Source organism: Myxocyprinus asiaticus, chromosome 19 (genome assembly GCF_019703515.2).
Source record: "Myxocyprinus asiaticus isolate MX2 ecotype Aquarium Trade chromosome 19, UBuf_Myxa_2, whole genome shotgun sequence".
Classification (NCBI taxonomy): domain Eukaryota; kingdom Metazoa; phylum Chordata; class Actinopteri; order Cypriniformes; family Catostomidae; genus Myxocyprinus; species Myxocyprinus asiaticus.
This window is the reverse complement of record NC_059362.1, coordinates 26,442,168-26,466,620: the sequence shown is the minus strand read 5'-3', so window position 1 is coordinate 26,466,620 and position 24,453 is coordinate 26,442,168. Positions and strand designations below refer to the sequence as shown.

Here is a 24,453-nt window from a genome sequence, read left to right as displayed (position 1 = left end):
AAGTTCTGGGCTCTGACTGGGCCACTCCAAAGGTGGATTTTCTTTTTTGAAGCCATTCTGTAGTAGATTTACTTCCATGTTTCCATGTCCCTGCTGCATCACCCAACTTCTACTGAGCTTCAGGTGGCACAGTCACCCTGACATTACACAATTCAACCTTAGTTTCATCAGTCCACACATTTTTTTCCCAGTAGTGTTGTGGAGTGTCAGTGTGGTCTTTGGCAAACTTCAGGCACTGAGCAATGTTTTTGTTGGAAAGCAGCAGCTTCCTTCATGGTGTTCTGCAATGGACACCATGCCTGTTTAATGTTTTCTTTAGAGTAGACTCATGAATAGAGATGTTAACCAGTTCCAATGATTCCTTCAAGTCTTTAGCTGTCACTCTAATGTTCTTTTTACCTCACTGAGTATTCTGCGTTGTGCCCTTTTTTGAGACATCTTGGCTGGACGGCCACTTCTAGGGAGAGCAGCCACAGTACTAAATCGTCTCCATTTATAGACAGTTCGTCTAACTGTGGTCAAATGAATATCTAAGCTCTTCGAGATAACTTTGTAACCCTTTACAGCTTTATGCAACGCAACAATTCTGGATCGTAGGTCTTCTGAGATCTTTTTTTTGCAAGGTATGGTCCACGATAGCAGATGCTTCTTGTGAATAGCAAACTCAAAATGTTTGAGTGCTTTTTATAAGTCAAAGTAGCTTTAACCCACATCTCCAATCTCGTTTCATTAATTGCATGCTAGGTTTGCCAACTCTTGACTCTAATTAGCCTTTGTTGACGTCATTACCCTAGGGGTTCACATACTTTTTCCAAGCTACATGGTGAATGTTTGAATGATGTATTCAATATGTTACAGAAAAAGACAATAGTTTGTGTGTTATTAGTTACAGCAGATTGTGTTTGTTCATTATTGTAACTTAGACGAAGATCAAACCAGATTTTAAGACAAATTTATACATAAATGCAGGTAATTCCAACGGGTTCGCATACTTTTTCTTGCAACTGTATGTTTGAGATGTGTAAATTGTAAACACTGTATAATTGCTGCTGAATGAGTAGTAGAGCTGTATACTGTAACTCTTCTTGTTGTAGGTCTTTATTAAATTCCTGGAGCAGCTCAGCACCAAGACTGATGGAGACATTGACACTTCTCAGTAAGTTTTTGTGTATATGTAATGTTTAGAATGAATGTGTTTATATATTTATTTATTTATGTGTTTGTTTATTTGTGTCTCTCTCTTTCAGTTTGTCGGTGGATTTGGCTTCACCTGATTTATTTGGAAGCATCAATGAAGACTTAAGTTCAAAACCTGTAAGGCCATTCTTCACCTCTCCTCACGATCTCCACCTTTTATGTTCCATCTTATCTCTCTCTCTCTTCACAGCAGTAACACACTTCAAAGCTGAAGTATGTAATTTTTATGAAACTAGTGCCACCGAATGGAATTGCAAAAATAAACAATGTTTTCAAAACAGCTTTCTGAATACGGACCTCATCTCTCATTGATCAAACTAACAAATTGCCCCGCCCCCAACTAATGCCATTGGTTGAGTAATGTTGTTGGGCAGGGTCTAAACGGGTCCCTCAAAACAAACACAGGAATTTTTATAGTGCCACAGAGACATAGTATTTACAGTTTTCGAGTAAATTAACCTATGACTGGCTTACTAATCGTTGTCTGCATTTTAAGCTGGGATAGAAGAAAGTATTTTAACACTGAAAAAGCTTCAGAAGTATTTTACCCAAAAATGAAAATTCTGTCATAATTTACTCACCCTCAGTACAACTTGAGTTGTTTTTAGCATTCATGAGCTCTCAATGGGTATCAAGATTTTCATTGATAATTACTTGATGCCCATTGATTGCATTGACTACTTTTATGATACTTTTGGATCCTTCTTAAGCTTTAAAGTGGGGAACTATCCACTGCCATTTTATTGAAAAGATGAAAGGGGTTCTTCATTAAAACATCTCCTTTTGTGTTGAGCATAAGTAAGAAAGTCATACGGGTTTGGAACAAAATGAGGGTGAGTAATTTATGACAGAATTTTCCCTTTTAGGTGAGATATTCCTTATAAAAGTGCAAACAGAATTTCATTTTTCAAATAAAAATAAATGATTGTCTGAGTTGTGACCTAGCAGTTGGCACATTAAGCTGTTGTGCTCGCATGAAAGGTGTGGGTTTGAATCCTGCTAGCATCGTGTACTAACTACGTTTCCCTCTTCTCGCCATCGCTTCATGTCGTTTGTCTGTTCTCACTGTCAATAAAACTGCAAAAAACAAAAATAAGTAAACCACAGTATGTGTGGGCCAGTTATCACAGTATGTAGCCAAATATGTGGTATTTTATTCACAGTACAGTAAACTGCAGAGGTGAATGTCACTGTATGTGACAGGATATCTGAGTACGGAGAATAGGAAGTGAGTGAAGATAAATGCTGCCCTCTCACTGCCCTGATGTTCAGTTCCTCACTTATTTTAAACGATTAGTCACAGACATTCTGACTAAAACCTAAATAGCACTTAGTTGATGTGTATCAGAACCACAAAGTTTCACAGTTTTACTGAAATCTGAGATAAAAAAGATTGAGAGAAAGATGGAGAGAGAAACCAGGTATTAAGGCTCTGTGTTTGAAATTATGAAAACAAAACAGCACCTTGATGATTGAAAATATTCATTGACCTCGAATAAGTCACACTGTTAGAGCATATTTGTGATTTATTAGTTCTAAAGAATCCTTTTCTTAAGAAAACATTCTGTTTCCGTTATGGACGTGTTTATCACAGTTTCCATCTGCAACATAGCAAACATTCAAACTTCACACACAGGAGTCATGTTTTGTAAAAAACAGCCGACTTTCTCTTCAGCACAATGCAGGCGCTCACATGGGGTTTCCCCTAGCCTGCAATGGAAGAGCTTCAGGTTTCCCCTCTGTCTCTCTCGCAGTCTCTGTTTTACTCTCTCTATCGCAAAGCCTGGTTTATAGTTCAGTAGTTTTCAAGTAAAGCACAAACATACCCGATCATATCTATAATCTTTGCCTCACATACATACTCCTCCCACCCTTTCAGATTAGTTTTAAATATATGTATTCTTTGTAGGGCTGTCAGTTTAATGTGTTAGTTTAGTGTGATTAATTATATAAAATAAAAATGATACTTTATGAAATTAACACAATTAATCATGCCCAATGACCTGTATGTAAATTCCATAATAAGAAATTTTCCTGCCATTGGAGCAATGTAAGCTTACAGTTTGAGGCAGTCAGCGGAGGAGACAGCTGGACGGAGCGCAACTGAATGAAATCTAACACTGGGGTCTTGAGACACGTTTTTAAAAGTTTAAAAGTGTACAAGTCTGGGTGTGTACATAGACTAACAATAAAAAAGTAGTGCAGACGGAATGCGACTACTCGTTCTGTGTGAATTGCCTATCTTAGGCCCCATTTCCACCTAGTATTACGATGCGTCTCGGGTGATCCGATCACTTGTGGTCAGGTGAGGCTCATCGCTGTTTACACTTGATTGTTTAAATATGTTTCCTGTTATCACTTGTCTTCGGATTTGGAGGGGAGGGTCTCTGTTTCATGGCGACATGCATCAGTCACTATGTCAGTGTGTTACTGCTGATATTAAAGCGCAACAAAGTCAGAAAAGTCAAAGAAAGTGCGTAAAAAAAAAACGCCGCACTGTTTCTCCCAGATGCGGTTGAAATTTGGTCTAAGCACAAATGCAACATTTCAACTAGAATTATCCATTATTTTAGTGCATTACCTGTATTAAAGGAGCATAAGGTGTTAGTGCTTGCCATCTGTGTTGATATCAAACACACTAAAGAAGATCCGTGAAGCTCTCGTGATTGTGTATGTATCTGCTTTTTATGTATGTATCCACAGCCAGGACGCATTCAGGACGGATTAGTGTTTCCATGTCAAATGCAATGTGGACATGCATTTTTGACCACATTTGTTTGTGGTTTCTGTGATCCTGTCACAAAATGTTTTAGACCCTGTTTAGACTTGTATTTTGGGCTGACCACATATGATTGGATCACCCGAACCACATCTTAATACCAGGTGGAAACGGGGCCTTTGTCTATCTTAGATTAACAATTTCCATTGAAAAATGGATTGCTGTGAACTAGGGCTGGGTATTGATACAGATTTCCCGAATCGATTAAATTCCGATTCACAAGCTCTCGATTCGATTCAGATTTTGATTCGATTCGATATCGATTCATATGCGTTTATTTTAATTATAATGTCCCTTTTGCTTACATATGAAATAAATTATCTCCCAGCTAATGCTGTTAATTATACAGGGGACCTTCTAACTAGGTACATTACGAAAATATTAATTTTACTAATTATATTTTATATAATTACATTTCATTTTTATTCATTTTGGTCACATTTTGGCTTTTTAAAAATTGACAAATCCATGTCTACGATCAATAAATAAGATATTATATTTCATATACTATTTTTGTTACATGTTTATTTTTTAATTGCATAATTTGTAGTATTTACATTGATTTGTTGAAAACGTGCTAAATTCGGTACTGTCTCTTTAAGAAAACCAGCATTTCTGTAAAAAGCATCTGTAAATGAGTGTAACTCGAATGGCTTTATCTCATCTGTGCCATGCATGATTAGAATTAAATGTTTTGTTTTTTGTTTTTTATCAACAACTGACTGTAGAGAACAGAAAAGTATTAAAAGAGACATTATTCATTGACAAATGGGTCACGTGGATCTCGTCTTTGGACTCACACAAAATTGTTTTACTCACAACATGCAGTGAAAGGATCTCACTACTGAATACTACACAACTATACTACACAATCACTGGTGAGTGAAATATAAACATTTACCAGCCAGTTGCCAAATATCTACATTTTAACCGCATAGCACATTGGTTGGAAATTTGGCAAATGCGAGTGATTTCCTCTCACTGTAATGGAGGGTTGTGCATAGAGTAAAAAGATCGATCTTGGGATTTAAGAATCGATATCAAGATCATTCAAATGAAGATCGCGATACATCGGAAAAATTATATTTTTACCCACCCCTACTGTGAACTGTAGGCTAATGATGCACAGTGATGTTCAATGATGTGAAAATAAAACAAACAGTGTTTTGACTTCTAAAGCCACTATTGAAGCTATTCAACACATCATGTAATTAATTTGATTAAAAAAATTGTTTAGTGATTGACAGCTCTAGTTCTTTGTACCTACATAAACTTGTGCGTGTTTTGACACATCCAGGAGCAGCGTCTCCTCATCATCCTCAGTAACTGTCAGTACCTGGAGAGACACACATTCCTAAACCTGGCTGAACACCTGGAGAAGAACGGCTTCACCACAGCAGAGAAGATCATCAGGGTACAAACACTTACACACTTCCCTTTTCCTGTTTACTCTAGTCTACAGTTTCCTTTTCACTTTTCTTAGTGATAACAGGTGTGTTTCCATGTGTGGTCATTTTTGTTTTGTTTTATTGAAGTGAGAATGACTCACACAAATTGAGGAGAAGCTCTAGGGTTTTTCACGGTTGAAATAGAGCACACTCACTTGAGGTGGCTTTTGCACCCTGCAGTGGAGCGGTTGAAAGCCCTTACTAAAGGTTATGGTTGGCCTTTCCAGTAAATGCAGATGGTTATTGGGGCAGATCATAGTGAATGAGTGTGTCTGTGTGTTGAGCTTTAAGGGAATGGTTAGTTTAGATGTGTAGATAAATATAACGTGACATTGTAACAGACTTTGACATTAGTTCACACTTCTAGTCATCGTGAGCATTACGTAGTTCTTGTGAAATAAGAAGTATCTGCATAGCACCTTTCAGAGATATCTAATCAACTCTGAATAAGAGCTTAATTTCTCCTTGGAGAACCTTAGTACATAATCACAAAGTGACATTATCTTGTAAATTCATATTAAAGAAATGGCGAGTGCTGATCATGCATCTTAGTAATTGTAGTATATTCCAAAGTGATGCTTGAGTATGATACTTAAGTACATGCAGTGACTAATTTAGCAAGCATTGCTGTTACTATTGCTCAGAAAAAAGAAAGTCATACACATTTGGGATGGCATGAGGGTGAGAAAGTAATAAGAGAATTTTCATTTTTGGGTGAACTATCCCTTTAAAATTGTTTATAGTTTGCAATAATATTCAGGCCACTTCTCAGAGAGGTTTGTCACTCATTTGTCTGAACACATGTCCCTCTTTGGTGTTTTATACGTTAAATAGATGTGGTCATCTTTCCCCTTTTGAGATGGTGATTTCCATTTTGGTTTTTGAGGACTTTTCTGAAGTTAAATACTATCAGAATGATGGACATACATGAGTGAACTAATTTTGCAAGAAGTGTATGTGTGAGTGTGTGATTACAGGTCTGATGTTAATGGTTTCTTAAAGTAATATACACTCTTGTGATTAGACTGAACACGTGTTGTTGTTTTTTTCTTTCAGGTGAGCATAGAGGCAGTGAGACAGCTGGACGAACATCTGTTTGAGACGTACATCGAGAAGAAATCAGACCCTATTGTCGGCTCTCTGGAGCCAGGCATCTACGCTGGTTACTTTGACTGGAAGGACTGCGTACCACCTACAGGTATCACATACCTGAATCATGTTATCTGGCGAAATGCAGAAAAATATAGTGAGAATATCTCTGAATGTTTCTAGAATGCGTCGTCCTCTTGAGTGTTGAAAAACATTACCATAAAGACAGTACTATTAGAGAAAGACTAGAACTTGCCTTGATTCTACAGTTTCAGTCTCCCTTCATTGTCTTTATGTAACATGTCACAGTTTCAGTCATGGTTGTGTGTGTGTGTGTGTGTGTGTGTATATATACTTACAGAGAGAGAGAGTGAGTGAGCCTGTGTGGTGGATATTTGACTAAAATCTATTGGTTATGTGAATCATTTGTGTATTTGCAAGAACACCATGCATCTCAGGCTTTCTGCTGCTATTTTTTTTAAAACCGACTCAATTGTCTTCACTACTGCTCCTATTTCGATCCCAATATGAATAATTAGTATAAACCAGTTAGAATAATCATCTTGTTTAGCTCCAAAATATACCAACACCTCAATGGACATGAAAAATAATTGTTGCCATATCATCTATCTCTTTGACTTAATTATGCCTTAGAGTGCGTAGTATGACAAAAGTGAAAATATCTTTTTACAGTTAAAACAGTTAATCATTATTTTATAGTTAATCAATAAGTATTCCTTAATTACTTTCTAATAAGTCATGTTATTGCTTAACTAGGCAGTGCATGCTATTTTGATGACTAGAGTGACTAAAAATGTGGGTGTTACATGCCTTTAGGACTGGGAAGTGATTATTTTAACAGTGCTAAGAGATGGGGAGTCACGTGACACCATGCGAGTATCGGACATGTGAACGGCGAGCTCTGCACACTTTGCTAGTTTTAACACTTTTTATGATATAAACCGGTGAGATTCGATACGTTGTTTCATAACTGTTATAGGAGGACAATATGTCAAAGAATTCAAAATCCTTGGACTCTGGAGACATTAAAAGACACTTACGTGCTCAAGCTGATAACCCCGAAAGGGCCAGGGAGTTGATTTGGTCGGAGAAATGCAGGAAATGCGGCGAGAGTTGTTGGGCATGTCGGCAATGCTGACGAAGATATGTCGATCACAGCCATGGAGGCGAAGTTCTTTGAGATCGTTACAAGAGTGGGGGATGTCGAGAAACGGATCAATTATCTGGAGTCATCAGAGAGGGAATTATCTGCTAATCCGCTAGCAACCAAGGTGGATTTGGAGCATGTCTGGGAGAAGTTGGAGGACATGGAGAACTGTAGCCGGTGGAATAACGTCTGTATTGTCGTAATTCCTGAGGCTGAAGAGGGTTGGGATATGGTGAAATTCCTGGATGGGCTCCTTCCGAATCTGCTCGACATAACAGGCCATAAGCTGTAAATCAAGCGAGCTCACAAGGTTCTGAGGGAGACAGGCCCCAATCAATTCTGGCCAAATTTCTGAGATCATCCGATAAAGATCTTGTGTTACGCGAGGCGAGGATTAAAGAAATGTTTTCTTGGAAAAACCACATCATTTTCTTGTTCCCAGACTTTGCAAATTCGACAAGAGAGAAACGTGATCAATTTAAGGAATGCAAGGAACTTTTACATCAATGGAAGGTCGCTTTTGCACTGATATTTCCGGCCAAATTGAGAATAGATGCTAAGGAGAGCCATAAAACATTCACATGCCCACAGCAAGCGATGTCCTTCATAAAGTCAATGGACTAAGTCCATTTTGTGATACTCATGTTGCAGCCGAATGGACCGGCTCACTGATCATTCACTTGACTGTTTGAGGAAACAGCGTATTTTTGGTGCTTGTTCCACCTAGCGGCTGGAGTTTATTTTGCAGTGACACACCTTCAGGACAGTTTTGTGGATGAATCTACACGCTCTTTGAGTTTGTTCCACCTGTTGGCTGGAGTTTGTTTTATAGATTATCTTTTGCTGTGTAATTCTGTCTCACAAAATTTGTATAGAAACACTGGACTTGAGCAATCCGACAGCAAGGTTGTCGCAGGGGTCCTCATAGGTGTACATGGACTGTTTGAGTTTGGAGGGATGGATGCCAGTTGGCGCTGTTGTGCGTGGGGTTAATGCGCACGTTTTTCTGTTTCTTTTGTTCTGGGAGATGTTCGGGTTTTAATGGTCTCACTAATGTTGGAAAGTGGTCTTTATAATCTTGTTTTTGACACACTATCTATTTTTTCTTATGTGAAAATGTCAGATGTTAATATGAGTGGATTGTCTCTCTCCACATGCAATGTGAATGGGTTGGGGCACCCCATAAAATGAAGGAAAGTTATTTCACTTCTTAAGCGTAAGAAATATGATATAGTGTTTCTTCAAGAAACGCACCTTTCTCTGCAGGAAGTGGAAACATTTGGAAAGATACGGGGTGGTCATTTTTTTATAGTGCTGGCTCGAGTAAAAGCAGGGGAGTCATTACACTAATAAGTAAACATTTACAATTCAAATGTCTCAAACGGAGTAAAGATAACTCCTATATAGGAAAAGTCAATATTTATGCACCTAACGTTGATGATCAGGGCTTTTTTATAGATCTTGAAGGGATGTTGCAAGCCACTGGCACCCCTCATGATATAATATTGGGAGGAGGCTTTAATCTTTTGATGGACTCAGTCCTTGATCATAGTGAAGCAAAAGTGTGCAAGCCCCCTAGTGCAACTTTGACACTTCACAAGATGTGTAAAAATCTTGGTCTTATATATATTTTGAGACTTTTGAACCCATCTGGTAGGGTCTATACATGTTTTTCATCAGTCCATAAGATTTACTCAAGAATAGATTTTTATATATAATAATATATATATTTATATATTTATATATATAAAAAAAATTTTATATATATATATATATATATATATTTTGCAAAAGGGATACATTAAATGCCAACTATATGATTTATTTTTCTTAGTTGGCATTTAATGTATCCCTTTTGCAAAATCCTGAATTCTAACAAATGCTAAAGACTGAAATCAGTGTCTATATGGAGACCAACTGGTCCTCAGTATCCTTTGTGGGCGTGGCTTGGGAGGCACTTAAGGTGGTTCTTAGGGGCCGGATCAAACAATACGCCTCATTCACCAAAAAAATCCAAAGCACTAGAACTCGTGAAATTGGAAGGGAATATTAAAAGTGCCAGGGCAGAGCTGAAGCGCCGAATGTCATCTAATGGAGAACTGACCCGATTGAAATGCTATTTTGTCACGGAAGGTGGAGTTTTGGATATTCAGGGCAAGACAGTCATACTTTGACTTTGACTGAGTCGGGGGACAAAGCAAGAAAACTTCTGGCTAGATATATAAAACAGAGAGAGTCTTTTTCTACCATTCTCTCAGTGAAATCTGCTGGTGGTGAAATATTTACCTTGGCCATGGATATTAATAATGCTTTAGTTCTATAGTTCCACGTCTTCATCTACTGATGAAGATACTAGAAACTTTGTGGAACCATTAGAACTCCCTAAACTGACGACTGAGCAAAAACATTATCTTGATTCTGAGATAACCTTGGAGGAGCTTGGCAAGGTAATTAAGGCCTTGCCTACAGGCAAGGCTCCAGGGCCAGATGGCTTTGCTGCTGAATTTTTTTAGATCTTATGCTACAGAAGTGGCTCCACTTTTGTTAGAAGTTTATACGGAATCATAAAAAGAATGGAAAGCTTCTGCCAACCAAGTCACAAGCCCGGATCAGTCTGATTCTTAAAAAGGACAAAGATCCAAGTGAGTGTAAGAGTTACCGTCCAATTTCCCTGATCCAGCTAGATGTTAAAATATTGTCAAAAATGTTGTCTAACAGATTAAGTAAAGTTATGACATCTCTTATACATATAGATCAGGTGGGGTTTAATCAGGGTCGTAGCTCTTCTAGGTCAGTGGCGAATGAGCAGACTCCTATCGCTGCCATCTCACTTGACACCGAAAAGTCATTTGATATGGTAGAATGGGATTATCTTTTTAAGATTTTGGAAATGTATGGGTTCAAGAATACTTTTGTTGGATGGATTAAGTTACTTTATAGACACCCAGTAGCGGCGGTACAAACAAATGGATTAATTTCAGATTATTTTACTCTGGATAGGGACTCTTTCCCATTATTGTTCTGTCTTGCCCTGGAACCATTAGCATCCGCAATAAGAAAGGAGGATGATTTTCCAGGGGTTTTGAAACACTTACTCATTCTTTATTATAATTTTTTTTTTTTCACATTTTAGAATAATAGTAAAGTCATCAAAACTATAGAATAACAAATGGAACTATGGGAATTATGTTGTGACTAAACAAAATCTAAAATAATTCAAAACTGTGTTATATTTTAGCATCTTCAAAGTAGTCACACTTTGCCTAGAATTTGCAGACATGTACTCTTGATATTTTCTCAACCAACTTCTTGAGGTATCACCCTGGGATGCTTTTTAAACAGTATTGAAGGAGTTCCCATCTATGTTGGGTACTTATTGGCTGCTTTTCTTTATTATTTGGTCCAAGTCATCAATTTCATAAACGTTTTTTTTTTTTTTATTTAATTTTAGTTTTGTAATGAAATAAATTAATATGGTGGCACAATTATATTTTTGTCTACAAAACTAATTTCAAACATTTAAGCATACGCCTTCAGATCAAAAGATTTTTAAGATCGTGAGAAACATTTCAGTCAAGTGTTTCAAATCTTTTGACCGGTAGAGTGTGTGTGTGTGTGTGTGTGTGTGTGTGTGTGTGTGTGTGTGTGTGTGTGTGTGTGTGTATATATATATATATATATATATATATATATATATATATATATAAAATTATAATAATCACACACATTTAAAACTATACTTCTCTCTCCACTGCCCCTCCCCGAGAGCCCTCCAAGAAGGCCAAATAGCTGCCCCATTTCCTATCAAATAAATTTAGGAGTAAACCCAGGAGTTAATTGGTCTAAATCCAAAGCTTTGGCTCTGACAGCCAAAGGAGTTTTTGTAATTTTCTTCTTCTTTTTTCTTCTTTTTTTTTTTTTTTTTTTTTTGTGTGTATACTCATGTGTGAACACAGGGATGTTTGTTGAGAGTCAGGGTGGGGTTGGGAATTGGGAGGGGGAGGGGTAATAGTGGGGGTTAAATGTTGATTCTGTGAATATATGTTTTGCTTTTCTTTGACAATTTTGTGAATCAATAAAAACTGTTAATCAGAAAAAAACTTTGCTAAGCTTAAAGTGTGATGTAGGTGATTTTTCCAAAATATCTTAGCATAGCAACCAAATTAAAACATATGTTTATGGTCAAGCAGTTGCTTTTGCAATAAAGTGTATGAATGTGCAGGCAGTAACTATAAACCCATCCTTGTGCTCCTTTACCAATGTCTGCCTTTCAGCAAATCAATTAGGATGAATGTCTCAATGTAATTAATATTCACCAAGCCACACCTGGCAAGTTTGTATGCTAAGCTGCGAACAGAAAACAAACTTTTCTGAGGAGAGAAAATGTAAACACGAGAATAAAAGTTGTTTTTGACAAAAATATGTATTTTTAAAATTATAGTTGTCACAATGTTTTAGGCCTAGTACACTTTTATGGCACAAATGCTAGAGTGACTGACATTTTTGGAGAGGTTAGTTTTAACGCTTTCAAATTATCTGATATCAGTTGATCCGTGGCAACAAGGTATTTAAAATGGTGTCTCTGTTGCATACCTTTAATGATCCTTAAAAAGTAAGGACATTAAACTCTTTCTCTTTCTCTCTGACTCAGGCGTGAGGAGTTATTTGAAGGAGGCTTTGGTCAGCATCATCTCTGTGCACGCTGAGGTAAGATGCACTAACCTTCAGTTACAATCAAACTCTGATGACAGGGTAATCTGCTCTAACAGCGGCCTTGTTATATCTTGAATACTACTTGTGCCTTCAAGGCTCCTTTTCTATTCCAAAACCTGCCTTGAATGTTCTCTTTTTCTTCAATATGACTCTGTTGATCTATTGATTGTTCTTTCAGGTTTTCACGGTGTCCAAGGAGCTCGTTCCTCGTGTTTTGGCAAAGATCATTGAGGCTGTAGCTGAAGAAATGAGTCGCCTGATGCAGTGTGTGTCCTCCTTCAGTAAAAATGGTGCTCTGCAGGTACAGGACACCCCTCACAGAAATTCTTACCAGGTCATTTTGCAATTCATCTTAAGGTGTTGAAATCCACACAATCATATTTCTCATGAATATTACTTCCTGCAGGCACGTCTCGAAATCTGTGCGTTGCAAGACGCCATAGAGCCTTACCTAACATCAGAGAGTCGGTAAGACATGCACACATTCAGCATTCATGTCGTAATTAGGGCTGTCGATTTAATCGATCGAGACATGTTTTTCTAAGTTTCAAACTATGTTTAACTTGACACAGCGACCCAGAAACGCTGTATTTATGATGCAATGCAACCAAAGTGAGATGCTCCAGAAGCGTCCGTCTGAGGCTTGTGTACATCGACGCGTCCTTAGACAAGCTTTTATTATAAATTTATCTCAGACAGATTGACGAATTCAATTGCAAAATGGATTGCTGTTGGCCATTGATGGGCTTATGTTCAATAATATAGAAATGATATATTTGTATTGTCTTATCAATGCTTTACTCGTCTGCCACAATAATGTAATGCATTTTAATGTAATGCTTTTGAATTATCTAAATTAGAATATTTATAATATACACATGTTATTGATCTTTAAGGGCCTGTCCAGGCAAATATTTATATATTGGATTTATTGCAATTAATTCGATTAATTAATCGGCATATCATATTTTTAATTCGATTAAATATTTTAATTGATTGACAACCCTTGTCGCAATACAGAGGTCACTAGGTAAACTAGCTTACATTTGCAGATTATAGAAAATTAGAAGAGAAAAGAGTGTTAGAATTATTATTTGTGTCTATGTGATTGTGTGATGTTCTCTGATATCTGCATCTTTTGTTTCTCAGCGCTAGTTTTAAGCAGGCAATAGAAGCTCTACCACAGCTGCAGAGTGGAGCTGACAAAAAGTGAGTTTAAACTCAAATCGGAAATTACATCAGAAGTTTCAGTCACAGAAACACTGAACTGTTATACTTTAAGGGATAGTTCGCCCCAAAAATGATGTGGAGCACAAAAGGAGATGTTAGGCAGAATGACAGCCTCAGTCACCATTCACTCTCATTGTATGAAAAAAAGATGCTATTAAAGTAAATGGTGACTGAGGCTGTCAGTCCCTAACATTCTGCCTAAAATCTCCTTTCCACTGAAGAAAGAAAGCCACATGGGTTAAGAACAACATGAGGGGGTGTAAATAATGGCAACATGTTTTATTAACTAAACTAAAAAAGGTGGGTGGTGTTTAGATGCATATCCAGTAGGTAGCAAATCTGGTCCACTTAGTTGAGTGGTGAAATATTTAAACAACAAGGATAAATAAGTTCAGGTATAATGATTGAATGAACATGAGATTCTGCAATGAATGAGAACCTTTACAGACATGTTGACTAAATTGTTGGTTAAACCTAAAAAGCAGTTTTGAGACTAATTGATGTTCGTTGATTCATAAAAATCTGATGTCATGGCCTGTTTAATAACTCTCCCAATACTTTTTCTCTCTCTTTCTCAGGCTCTTGGAGGAGCTACTGAATACATTTAAGAGCAGCATGAAGTTACAGCTTAATTGCTTCAAGCCTGCCTCTTTTCAGCCTGTAAAGAGATAGGCCTTCACAAAACCCATTATACACAATGCCTCTACAATGTAACACTAAGTGATCATGTCAGTTAACACAACAAAGTTAGTGCCAACCGTGTAGTCTTTTTGTACCTGCTAAATTATGCTACTGTGTTTGCGTGTGTAGAGAGGATGTGGCAACCTGATTAAGAACGTTTAAGAATGTTGCTGACACATTAATCTGATAAATTACTGCCTCTTTTTGTCCACTTCAATGACTGAAATGCATTTTAAATAACAAATAAATATATGTGCACTTACACAAAGTGGTTTTTTTTCTGCAAGCAGTTACCAGAGTAATTGCAAGGATTGTGTATATGCTTGTGTGTGTTAGAGAGAGTTAGAAATAGTGAGAGCGAGCGTATTGCTTTTGGAAAGATGAAGCTGTTGAGTTTTGAAATGACTCTTGTCAGTCGTCTTTGATCAAAATAAACGTTTCTTGTAGAAGTATATCATGACCACACGATCGCTGATTTGTGCACACCCTGCTTAGTGTCAGACAGAAAGTCACACCCTGCCCTGCCTCAGCAGTATGGGGATATTTTTACCTGTCCGGGGAGGAAGTGTGTAGTATTTAGGATGTGCCCATTACAATAAACTGCTATTAAATGCTAAGGCATAACTGGCTAGAAAACAAACTAATCACTAAGTTAACAGCTCTTGCAGGCTGTTTACAAGCTATCTCAAAAACTCCACATTGAACCGATAATGTTTGTTTCTACCCTTTTGTCATCGTAAGACATTCTGTTTTTTGTGAAGCCCTGAAAACATGCTGCAAAGTGATGCAAAGATACCTCTTTCCTGAAGTCTTGTTTGTTGATTTTCTTTTCTAAATTTAGAGCTCTGAACACCCACTCATTTAAGGGAAGCAGGTTGATAGAATCGCATCAAAGCCATGTATGGCACCAGGTAAAAGAGTGGGTGTATTGATCTCAGGCTGTTAGACTTGAAGGGAAGTTTTCAGTGATTGCACTTTTCCATTCTGTAGGCAGCGGAAAATTATCCAAACATGTTTATGTGCTAATGTAGAACTGTGAGCCCATAAACAGTGGAAAAACTCAGAGAATTGTTTGTGTAAAACTTTTTTTTTCAGGGTATTCCATGCATAAGCTAATATCGGTGATATCAGTGTAACAGTCTCATATAGCATAATAAAATATTTTAGTTCCTTATTAGAAATATACACTCACTGAGCACTTTATGAGGAACACTATGGTCCTATAATAGTGAGTGATTATCTGAGTTACCGTAGCCTTTCTTTCAGCTCGAACCAGTCTGGCCTCTGTTGACCCCTCTCATCAACAAGTTGTTTCCGTCCCAAGAACTGCCACTCACTGGATGTTTTTTTGTTTTTGACATTATTCTGAGTAAACTAGATACTGTTGTGCGTGACAATCCCTGGAGATCAGCAGTTACAGAAAAACTCAAACCAGCCCATCTGGCACCAACAATCATGCCATGGTATAAATCACTGAGATCACATTTTTCCCCATTCTGATGGTTGATGTTCACATTAACTGAAGCTCCTGACCCATATCTGCATGATTTTATGCATTGCACTGCTGCCACATGATTGGCTGATAATCACATTAATAAGTAAGTGTACAGACGTTCCTAATAAAGTACTCGGTGAGTGTTTATGGCAAACTTCTAGTGAAGTAAAATAAGTGTCTTTATTGAGAAGGAAGAATAAAAAGTACTTCTTCCTCTGTGATGTCATTGGGTTGTGACTATCTGGCAGCACCATCCTGTCTTCAAACCACAAACACCATCCTGTGTGCACGCTGTCATATGCTTACACCCTGTCTATGTACTCAACAGTTAACATATTGCTTCCACTCAACGTAAATGGTGGTTTGACGTCTCCTCAAATCCACACACATGCATGGGGATTCCAGTTTTTGTAGTGGGGGTTGAAAGTATCCCCCTCCTGCTCTTTATTCAGGCTTAGATTCGTTAACCACAGTCAGCCCACCAGTTAAAAAGTGATCAAGACTGTTGATGTCCACTTGTTTGAGAATCCACTGTAAAGTTAACCTCAAACCAACAACAATGGAACAAGTGTAAAAATATTTGACATTTTATCACTTTTTTGGAGACTAACCTTGTACAGATCAAGAATCACTACACACAATTAATTGTAATTTTTTATTAAGAGACAATGAATCACTAAACAGAGGAAGTTTGACACAAATATGACAATTGTTAGGCACTCTGGGCATTACAACATGAAAAAGCTAAAGTAGTGGAATAAAAGTAGAGCATTTTGTCAGAACTGTACAAGTAAAAGTTTAGAAAAGAATTTCCGTTTAAAAACAAGTACATGCATAGCCTATATACATCTAATTTGCATTGCAGTTCAATTAAATGTAACACTTCTTGTGTGAGAAACATCATAATGCACAGCTAATATGCACAATTTACATTCTTCTATGTCATGTCAGCAAACAGCCCACAATTTAAGGGTATGCTGGCATGATACAATCGTTTATTCTAGTGATTTGTAAACAGCCATATGCTTTGAGTCTTTCTCAGTTTTAAACATGACTTATGACAACAGTCTTGCAGTCTGATGCTGTCTGTTAGCACTAGATTATTCTGGTGTGGTTCTGCTCCATTCCAAGGAACTGAAGCTCGAGTTACAGTACATTGCGGAATTCCACCATATGCTTGTTAAGCTTTAGCTTGGAAAAATGAATGGGCCTTTCACTCTTGAAATTGCTAACCCTGGGTCACTTTTAACACCTTGTTAACATAATCCTGGGTTATCTAGATTCTGACATTTCACACGTTTAATTGAATAATTACTGAACAAGTACATCATTCTGCAAGCACAAAACCGTGCTTGCAGAATGATAACTGCTTTTTAATAACTGCTTGTCCATCTCTGGAAATGTCTCTTAATAACTCCTGATAAGCCATGCTAAACCAGGGTTAAAACTGGACTAAAAAAGGACTTTAACTCAAGGTTAAGCGTAGTGTGAAAAGCTTTAAGTGTGTACATTTTAAGGGCCGTTGTTATGGTGATGCGTGATGATTCTGTGGAAATCTTGGCTTGGGGTGAGGGCATGTTCTGGGGGCAAGTGTGAAAGCTCATGAGTGCGGATGTAGTTTATGCTGCCCGGGTGAGAGAGAAAGAGAAGCTGGCGAGCAAACAGTGGCTCAACCTATGACACAATGACCAGAGGAAAGTAAGATTAGTCACAGAGTATAGCATGCAGGAATACCATTATGCTATTCATCAGTGTTAAAAAGCACCAGATAAATGTTTGGATTGGGATTTGGACTGATGGTTAAAAGATGCACCTGCACTGTAAGGGTCCTTCTTGGTCTTTGTGCATCAGTGCTTTCCTCCTCAAAGAACAGCAGCACTTGGGAACATGGGGCCGGGCGACCGTGTAGGGAGTAACTCTGCAACTCTAAGGGAAAGATGAAGAAAGAGATATTTTAATCCAATTATAGGTGAGATCAGTAAATACAGTACATGAACAAACGAGTTGGAAGAGAGGGAGGAAGAAGAGTGATCCTTGATTATGAATTATAATAAATACAGGCACCCTGAATGTTGTTTGTGAAAATGTCTTATTACAATGCAGGGATGCAACCACCATAGGCATGTGGGGTGGGGTGGGGTGGGGGGGGGGGTTTAAAGGCAGAAAAATGTAGCTTATAATTTTATAAAAGCGCTTACAATAATTCTTCTTCATTGTCATGGTAATAAAGTTGTAAAATTGGATATAACTACACAGATAAGGTTAAAATTAAATTAATTTAACATGCATACTGGTTACATCTTATGGCTGTGAGTATTTTAATGTTTACAGATTGTCCCCATTTACTTCCACTGTAGGTGCCTCACTGCAAACCAGATTTTTTCTTTTTTTTTTTTAAAGAAAGGGAGGGGCAAGTCGAAATACATTTTTGTGGTAATCAACATTATGCCACAAATGCTGTCGGTTGAGCTTAACTTGTTTTAAACCTGGAATATTTGGGTTTTTCAATGATCAATTCTTAAACTTTTACCAAGAATCTTGAATATTTAATTACAACTTTGTTTTTACAATGTGTTCATTTGTAAATTTGGCATGTTCCACTTTATATTAGGTGTCCTTAACTACTATGTACTAATATTAAAATACATACAATACAATGTACTTATAGTGTAACTACATGTAATTCTGCAAAATTCTCACAAGATTCATATTTGCTGCTACTGAGGTTGATGTATGGCAGTGGTTCTCAACCTTTTTTTGATGAACACCCCCTCCTTCATTCCCTTACCCCAGCTACCCCCTGAAAGCGGAGACTTTGTTGTACCAAAGAAAAACACATACAACATAAAACTCAATATTGTGTTATTTGCATAATTTGCTTAATGCAACTTTGATGCATTGCATAATTTTAAAGTTTTGTTAATAAATTCAGCAGGCTTATGCATCATGAATGTGAGACCAAACCTTGAATTCAAGCAGATGGAGGGCTATATCTGGGGCCTATAAAATGAAAATGCGAAGACAGAAACTAATAATAAAAGTGATATTGTTGATATATTTTACATTTGCCTTTTTGAAAATTTTAAGTAATTCTTTAACTATTAATTTTTATAGTTTTAACAGTGGTATTTGTAACAAGACAGTAAGCACATGGAAGCATGTATCTTCTTCACTATCATGGTTAGATGTTACATGATTTCTATAAAACAAACTATGGCATTTTTGTAATTATAAACTGTAGACCTACTCTAAACACATGTAAAAACAATAAATACAAAATATAAATTTTTATAAGTTTATATTTATAAATGTTGCTTTGAGCATATGGCTGAACCCAAAATTATGTATTAATAAGTCCCCTTTCTGCTGGTCAGAGTGGATCATGAGGGGGGTTAATACGCTCGGTGACCTATATGAGAGTGGAATATACACTATACATCTCAGTGTTGAGATCCTTTGAAAATATGGTTCAGCATTTTGGGATTCCCAGGTCTCAATTCTTTAGATATTTACAACTGTTCCACCTGCTCTGTACTATTATTGGGAGTAGCATACACCCCCCAAAAGCGGCAGATACTCTGGAAGTGGTGATTACTGCTTTTGGAAAAGGCCACAAGGCATCAGTATATTACTCCCTGCTAATTCAGAGTCTGGGGGATGGCGCTTTAACTTTTATCAGGAGATTATGGGAGAAAGATTTAAACTTGGTATTGTAGGAGGTAGCGTAGGCTAGGATAAGTCTACATCTAGAGATGCAAGTGTGCGCCTTATGCAATTTAAAATTTTACATCGATTCTATTGGACCCGCTCTAGATAGGCTTGGTCTTAAAGACATCCACCTGCTGGCGATGCCAGTCAGAAGATGGAGACACAACCCATGTTTTTTTGTGATGTGTTAAAATCCAAGAATTCTGGTTGAGGGCTCAGAGTTTTATATGTGACGTATTGGGCACTCAAATTTCATTTTGCCCCAGACTCTGTATTTTAGGCGATGGGGCGATCATTAATATAGGGGATAAATACATAAGAAATTGGGTTCTAGCCAGTGTTATGATCGGCAGACAGATTATCCTCAGAGGATGGAGATTGGCTGGAGCACCCTCATTTTGGGAGTGGTGCACGGAGATGGGCAGGGTGGCAGGATTTGAAGAAATGTCAGATAGAAGGCTAGGCAACCTGGGGGTATTTAATAGGAAGTGGGGCAGTTATTTGACCTTTTTGGAAGGCTCTCGGGGAGGGGCAGTGGAGAGGGATTTATAGTTTTAAATGTGTATGATTATTATTATTATATACAATATATATATATATATATATATATATATATATATATATATATATATATATATATATGTGTGTGTATTTTAGCTTTGACCACAGGGATGTTTGTTGGGGGTCAGGGTGAGGATGGTGATTGGGAGGGGGAAAGGGATTAATGGGGGTTAAAAGTTGATTCTGTATATATGTTTTGTTTTTCTGTTTCATTTGTTGGAGTCAATAAAAAGTGTTAATTGAGAATATATATAAGTTGTTACAAAAATGTATTATATTCCCTCACTCCCTTATGTAGCCTATGACAAATTTAATACAGCTTAAGCTATTTCTGCCTAAAGTACAGTTAGTGTTACTATAGTAAATTCAAGAGTGGTGATGTAGAATTCTGGCCCGAATTCAAATGGTTTCCGCTTCTCGCGCCTTGCTTCTCACTGATTCCCGCAAAGCTGCGAGTTTAAGAGTTTTGCGCTTGCGCTGCTCTGTCCATTGAGCCGTATCCATCTACAGAGCCATACAGGTTCATTAGCGGAGGTTGTGCCTCTGCCTGTGTATTTGACGCTGCTAAACCAGATACTTCAGATGTGTCGCTAGACTTCAAAATCAGATGAACAACGGTACAAATGCAACCCATATAATTGAGAACCAACTGATATACTCTAAGTCTAGATAAACATTTTAATGCAAAGAGGAACTTGACGATAGATTTGATTATGACGATAAACACCTCCCATTTGTAACCTAACGCCCCCCTCTCTGCTAATTTGCTCTCAGCACCCTCTGGCATCCTTTGAACGCCCCCGCTGAGAACCCCTGATATATGGGTAAGTTTAGTGTTAAGAGTTAAGGGTTAGGTTTAGGTTTAGGGGTAAGGTTAACAGTGTAACTTCAGATGTAACTAAAGCATGTTCTTTAAATGTAAGTACAATACAACAACTGATATGTACATAAGCATATTGAATCAAATGCTTAAGTACATAGTAGTTGAAGACATCTAATATAAAGTGGGTCCATTTGGCAAGTAATTAGCAATGTTTCTCAAGCCACTGGGTGTCCTTGCAATAGGACTGTTTTTCTAATTTTCTCTCCATTATCTCGCTTTATATATTGCAAATTTACTTTCTCTTTTCCCCTCATTGTTTATTTTCTTTCCATACATTGAGCATTAAATCTAACAGGCACACGTGATTTCTGAGGTATCTTAGTTGTATACATCATATGCTGGAAAGTCCTGTGAGAATAACATCAATCGTTGAATCTATGACATGCAGAGGGTGGATGAGAGTTGTAACCCATAGATGACTGACACTAAATCTCAACCCACAGATAGTGTGACACTATTTACTGTAAAGGCTTTCGACCTGTTTGTTTACTGTAATATGTATGTCATTTTGGAGATGGACTTTTATGATGTGCACATTCAACAGTGAAACAACATAAACATTTGCGATAAATTACTGTCAGCACTTACAGAGAAAGATGTGTGGTGAAGTAACTTGATCATTTCTTCGTTCTTAGTGTAATTTCACCATGTAAAAAAAAAAAACCTTGCACTAACCTGTTATGAAAAGCTGAGTGTCCAGCAGTTTGCATGTTTGCTCTCTCTCCAGTTTGTTGGGTTTGTCAGTAGGTGGTGCATGAGCTCCCTCCCAGTACACCCTGCAGGGGCAGCGACGCCGGGCATACAATCCGTCAGGGGCCATCCAGAGCATAATGCCACGCTCCAGAGATGCCCCTTCAGCATGAGGGAGTTCAACCAGTTCTGGGGCACCAGGCGAAGCATAGACCTGTCCCTCTCTGCTCGGGCCCAGCTGACAACCCTCTGGACTACTCACTGTTACCTCTCGTACCAGAGCATCCCGGTAAAACACCATCACATGTAAGCGGTAATCTAAATGAGAAGAAGATCAAATAAAAGGATTATTGCTTAATTTAAAAATTAGAATTGGAATGGAAACAATCACATTTAAACTCATGAGTTTAAAAAAGACAGGAATTGACAACTATTGAGCATGTCAGTTTATGACAATCCTTGAGTGTGTACCTGAAAGGGCCACAGCCTCAGCTGATCTCATGCTGGCATCCAGGGAGAAGGGTGAGGGCTGTGGATCTGAAGCAGTGCAACTGTAGAAGGTGCCACTGAATTGGTACCCTACACACACAGAAACACGTTCATGCATTTGCATGCTGCATGAAATAAACAATATGGCTATTCTGTACACAGACACACACAGTACCAGGGTCCCAGCGTGAAGTATAGGGGCTCTGGCTGTAAGGGATCTCAGACAGGGTGGGGTAATCCCTCCATCCTCTCTCTGCTGGAGAAATGTAGTTGCACACCTGCAATGCCAAATGCATAGTCATTCGAAATGCGTGCACAGAAACACAGACAGAAGCACAACAAAGATGATTGCATTCTCACCTGAGAAGCTGCTGGTGCATAAGGTGGATGTATTGGATAGCTGGGCGAGCTTGAATTGGACTGTGAATCTTCAAGGGATCTTGATGCTAAAGCAGTAAAAAAAAAAAAAAAAAAAAAAAAAAAAAAAGTATTGTTAGGAGAAACTCTAAACAGCTGCTCTACAGTCTACGATGTCATTCATTTACGCAGTGAATAAACATGAGGGGGTTTATTATGGACGCGTAAATTCAGTGTGCACAGAGCACATGCTGACACGTGCGCTCGTGTGAAGTGCATTTTTCCCTTGCCTTTTTTTAATCCCTCCGGAACGATCCTATACACTTTGTAGGGATCCGATATATCAAGCTGACTGCGCTCCACGAGCTCCTCGAAGTCATTGCTTTTGTTGAGAGCGCACCGAAGGCGCGTTTTCCACGTTGGCGGGTCAGGTTTGTCGATGCCCTCCCGGTATTTCCCTTTGAACAGCGCCCAAGCCTGCAGGAAAGCAAGTTCAGACCAAGAGGTCGACATATAACACCTTTCTAAGATCCTAGGGAAGTTTAATGCTGGACTGAAGCTACTATTAATCTGCGCGTGCATTTGTTTCGCTTTATTATCGGCGCGCGCATCCCTTCCTCGTCCATCCTGACTGTACCTTGAAGAGCGCAGCATCCTCATCCCTGTTGTAGTCCTGCTTGCCCGCGTGCTTCCACGGAATCCGAAAGATGCTCTTCTCCTCGTTCTCCCACACGAGTCCAGGGTATTTTCCAGTGTCCACCTGCTCGATCAGCCACTGACGCAACTTTCCGTTACCTGAGCCCCCCGTCATCGCGCGCTCTTCATCTGAACACATCTAAAAACAAAACAAAAACTGAAATGAATAAAATTTAGCTCATTCCCTCAATCAAATAAATGTTTTAAATTTAAGTTAAAACCAGTACATGAGGTAGCATTTTAAAAAAAAAAAAAAAAAAAAGACATATGCCTACTGCAGAAAGTAGCCTACTGAAGCGCGTCCTGCCCTCTTTCAGTTCTTTTGAGTTTTGGAATTCGTCAGTAACGTAGTTCAGCTTTCGACCGCGACTTTTCTTAAATCGTTTGCATTGACAGGGGCGGAGCGTTCGCCAGACACACAAGATTCCACGCACCTGCAGCGAGCGCGAGTGATCTGACGGACGTCCCGTAAACACGCGGGGGCTGTTGAGCTGATATTAAACCCACATACGGTTAAGCGGGACTTTTGGCGTTTTTAAAAGAGATTTCATTTCTTTGAATTCGACGCTATTTAAATGTCAGCTGTTTGTTTATACGTATCATATGATTTCATGAAGCGCATTCATTTAGCTCTTACCAAAGTACATTTTCAAAGCTTGCATCTCATATTAATTAATTTGGGTGTCCAAAATGTTTGGCTAATTAACAGACTCCGATGTCGATACAACCAGATATGAAATCAGCTTTGCAACTTCATAAACAGAAATGGAGACTGATTGAATAAGACAGAACAGCGCCATCAACAGAATAAAAATTAAGGGGAAAAGTTAAAGCAACATCTGAATATTCTGTTAATGGATTGTGCAGATTTCTACATCTCAAACCTATTTTTAGCCTAATATGATTTTGCATTTGACATTTGGTAGCAAAATGTTCACTCAAGTCTTTTCAGTCAGGATTTCCCTGTGTGCTTAAAGGGATAGTTCACCCAAAAAGGAAAATTCTCTCATTATTTTCACACCCTCATGCCATCCCAGATGTGTATGACTTTCTTTCTTCTGCTGAACACATACAAAGATTTTTAGAAGAATATTTAAGCTTGTAGGTCTATGCAATGCAACTGAATGGTGACCAGACCTTTCGAGCACCAAAACTCACATAGAGGCAGCATAAAAGTAATCCATACAACTCCAGTGGTTTAATATAAGTCTTCGGAAGTCATGCAATCACTTTGGGTGAGAATCAGATCAATATTTAAGTCCTTTTTTT

The 24,453-nt window shown here is 38.1% G+C and overlaps 2 protein-coding genes across 2 annotated transcripts in view; one reads left to right on the top strand and one right to left on the bottom strand.

Moving 5' to 3' along the window:
• The window catches only part of LOC127410336 (exocyst complex component 2-like), a 44,636-nt gene extending 29,865 nt beyond the window's left edge, over positions 1-14,771 (top strand). The window contains exons 20-28 of the mRNA XM_051645538.1: positions 1,095-1,156; positions 1,248-1,314; positions 5,274-5,390; positions 6,481-6,622; positions 12,333-12,388; positions 12,573-12,695; positions 12,801-12,862; positions 13,544-13,603; positions 14,203-14,771. Of these exons, the coding sequence (XP_051501498.1) occupies positions 1,095-1,156; positions 1,248-1,314; positions 5,274-5,390; positions 6,481-6,622; positions 12,333-12,388; positions 12,573-12,695; positions 12,801-12,862; positions 13,544-13,603; positions 14,203-14,296 (783 nt within the window). The 3' untranslated portion in view covers positions 14,297-14,771. The remainder of the gene's footprint in view (positions 1-1,094; positions 1,157-1,247; positions 1,315-5,273; positions 5,391-6,480; positions 6,623-12,332; positions 12,389-12,572; positions 12,696-12,800; positions 12,863-13,543; positions 13,604-14,202) is intronic.
• Positions 14,772-16,489: 1,718 nt separating this feature from the next.
• On the bottom strand, positions 16,490-23,582 carry LOC127410341 (interferon regulatory factor 4-like). The gene is made up of 9 exons (XM_051645546.1): positions 23,460-23,582; positions 23,126-23,323; positions 22,779-22,965; positions 22,492-22,577; positions 22,307-22,409; positions 22,114-22,221; positions 21,628-21,960; positions 17,614-17,726; positions 16,490-17,474 (listed from the first exon to the last, which is right to left on the bottom strand). Exons 2-9 carry the CDS (start codon positions 23,321-23,323, stop codon positions 17,313-17,315), a joined length of 1,290 nt encoding a protein of 429 aa, XP_051501506.1. The 5' UTR covers positions 23,460-23,582; the 3' UTR covers positions 16,490-17,312.
• Positions 23,583-24,453: the final 871 nt, after the last annotated feature.

Bases quoted from the DNA above. Each gene is read 5' to 3' on its own strand.
- LOC127410341 (XM_051645546.1), bottom strand. From the start codon at position 23,323: ATGTGTTCAGATGAAGAGCGCGCGATGACGGGGGGCTCAGGTAACGGA. The intron at 22,578-22,778 runs GCAAGGGAAAAA...TTACTGCTTTAG, and splicing joins TCCGGAGGGATTAAAAAAAG to CATCAAGATCCCTTGAAGAT. The intron at 21,961-22,113 runs GTACACACTCAA...CTTCTCATTTAG, and splicing joins TGAGGCTGTGGCCCTTTCAG to ATTACCGCTTACATGTGATG.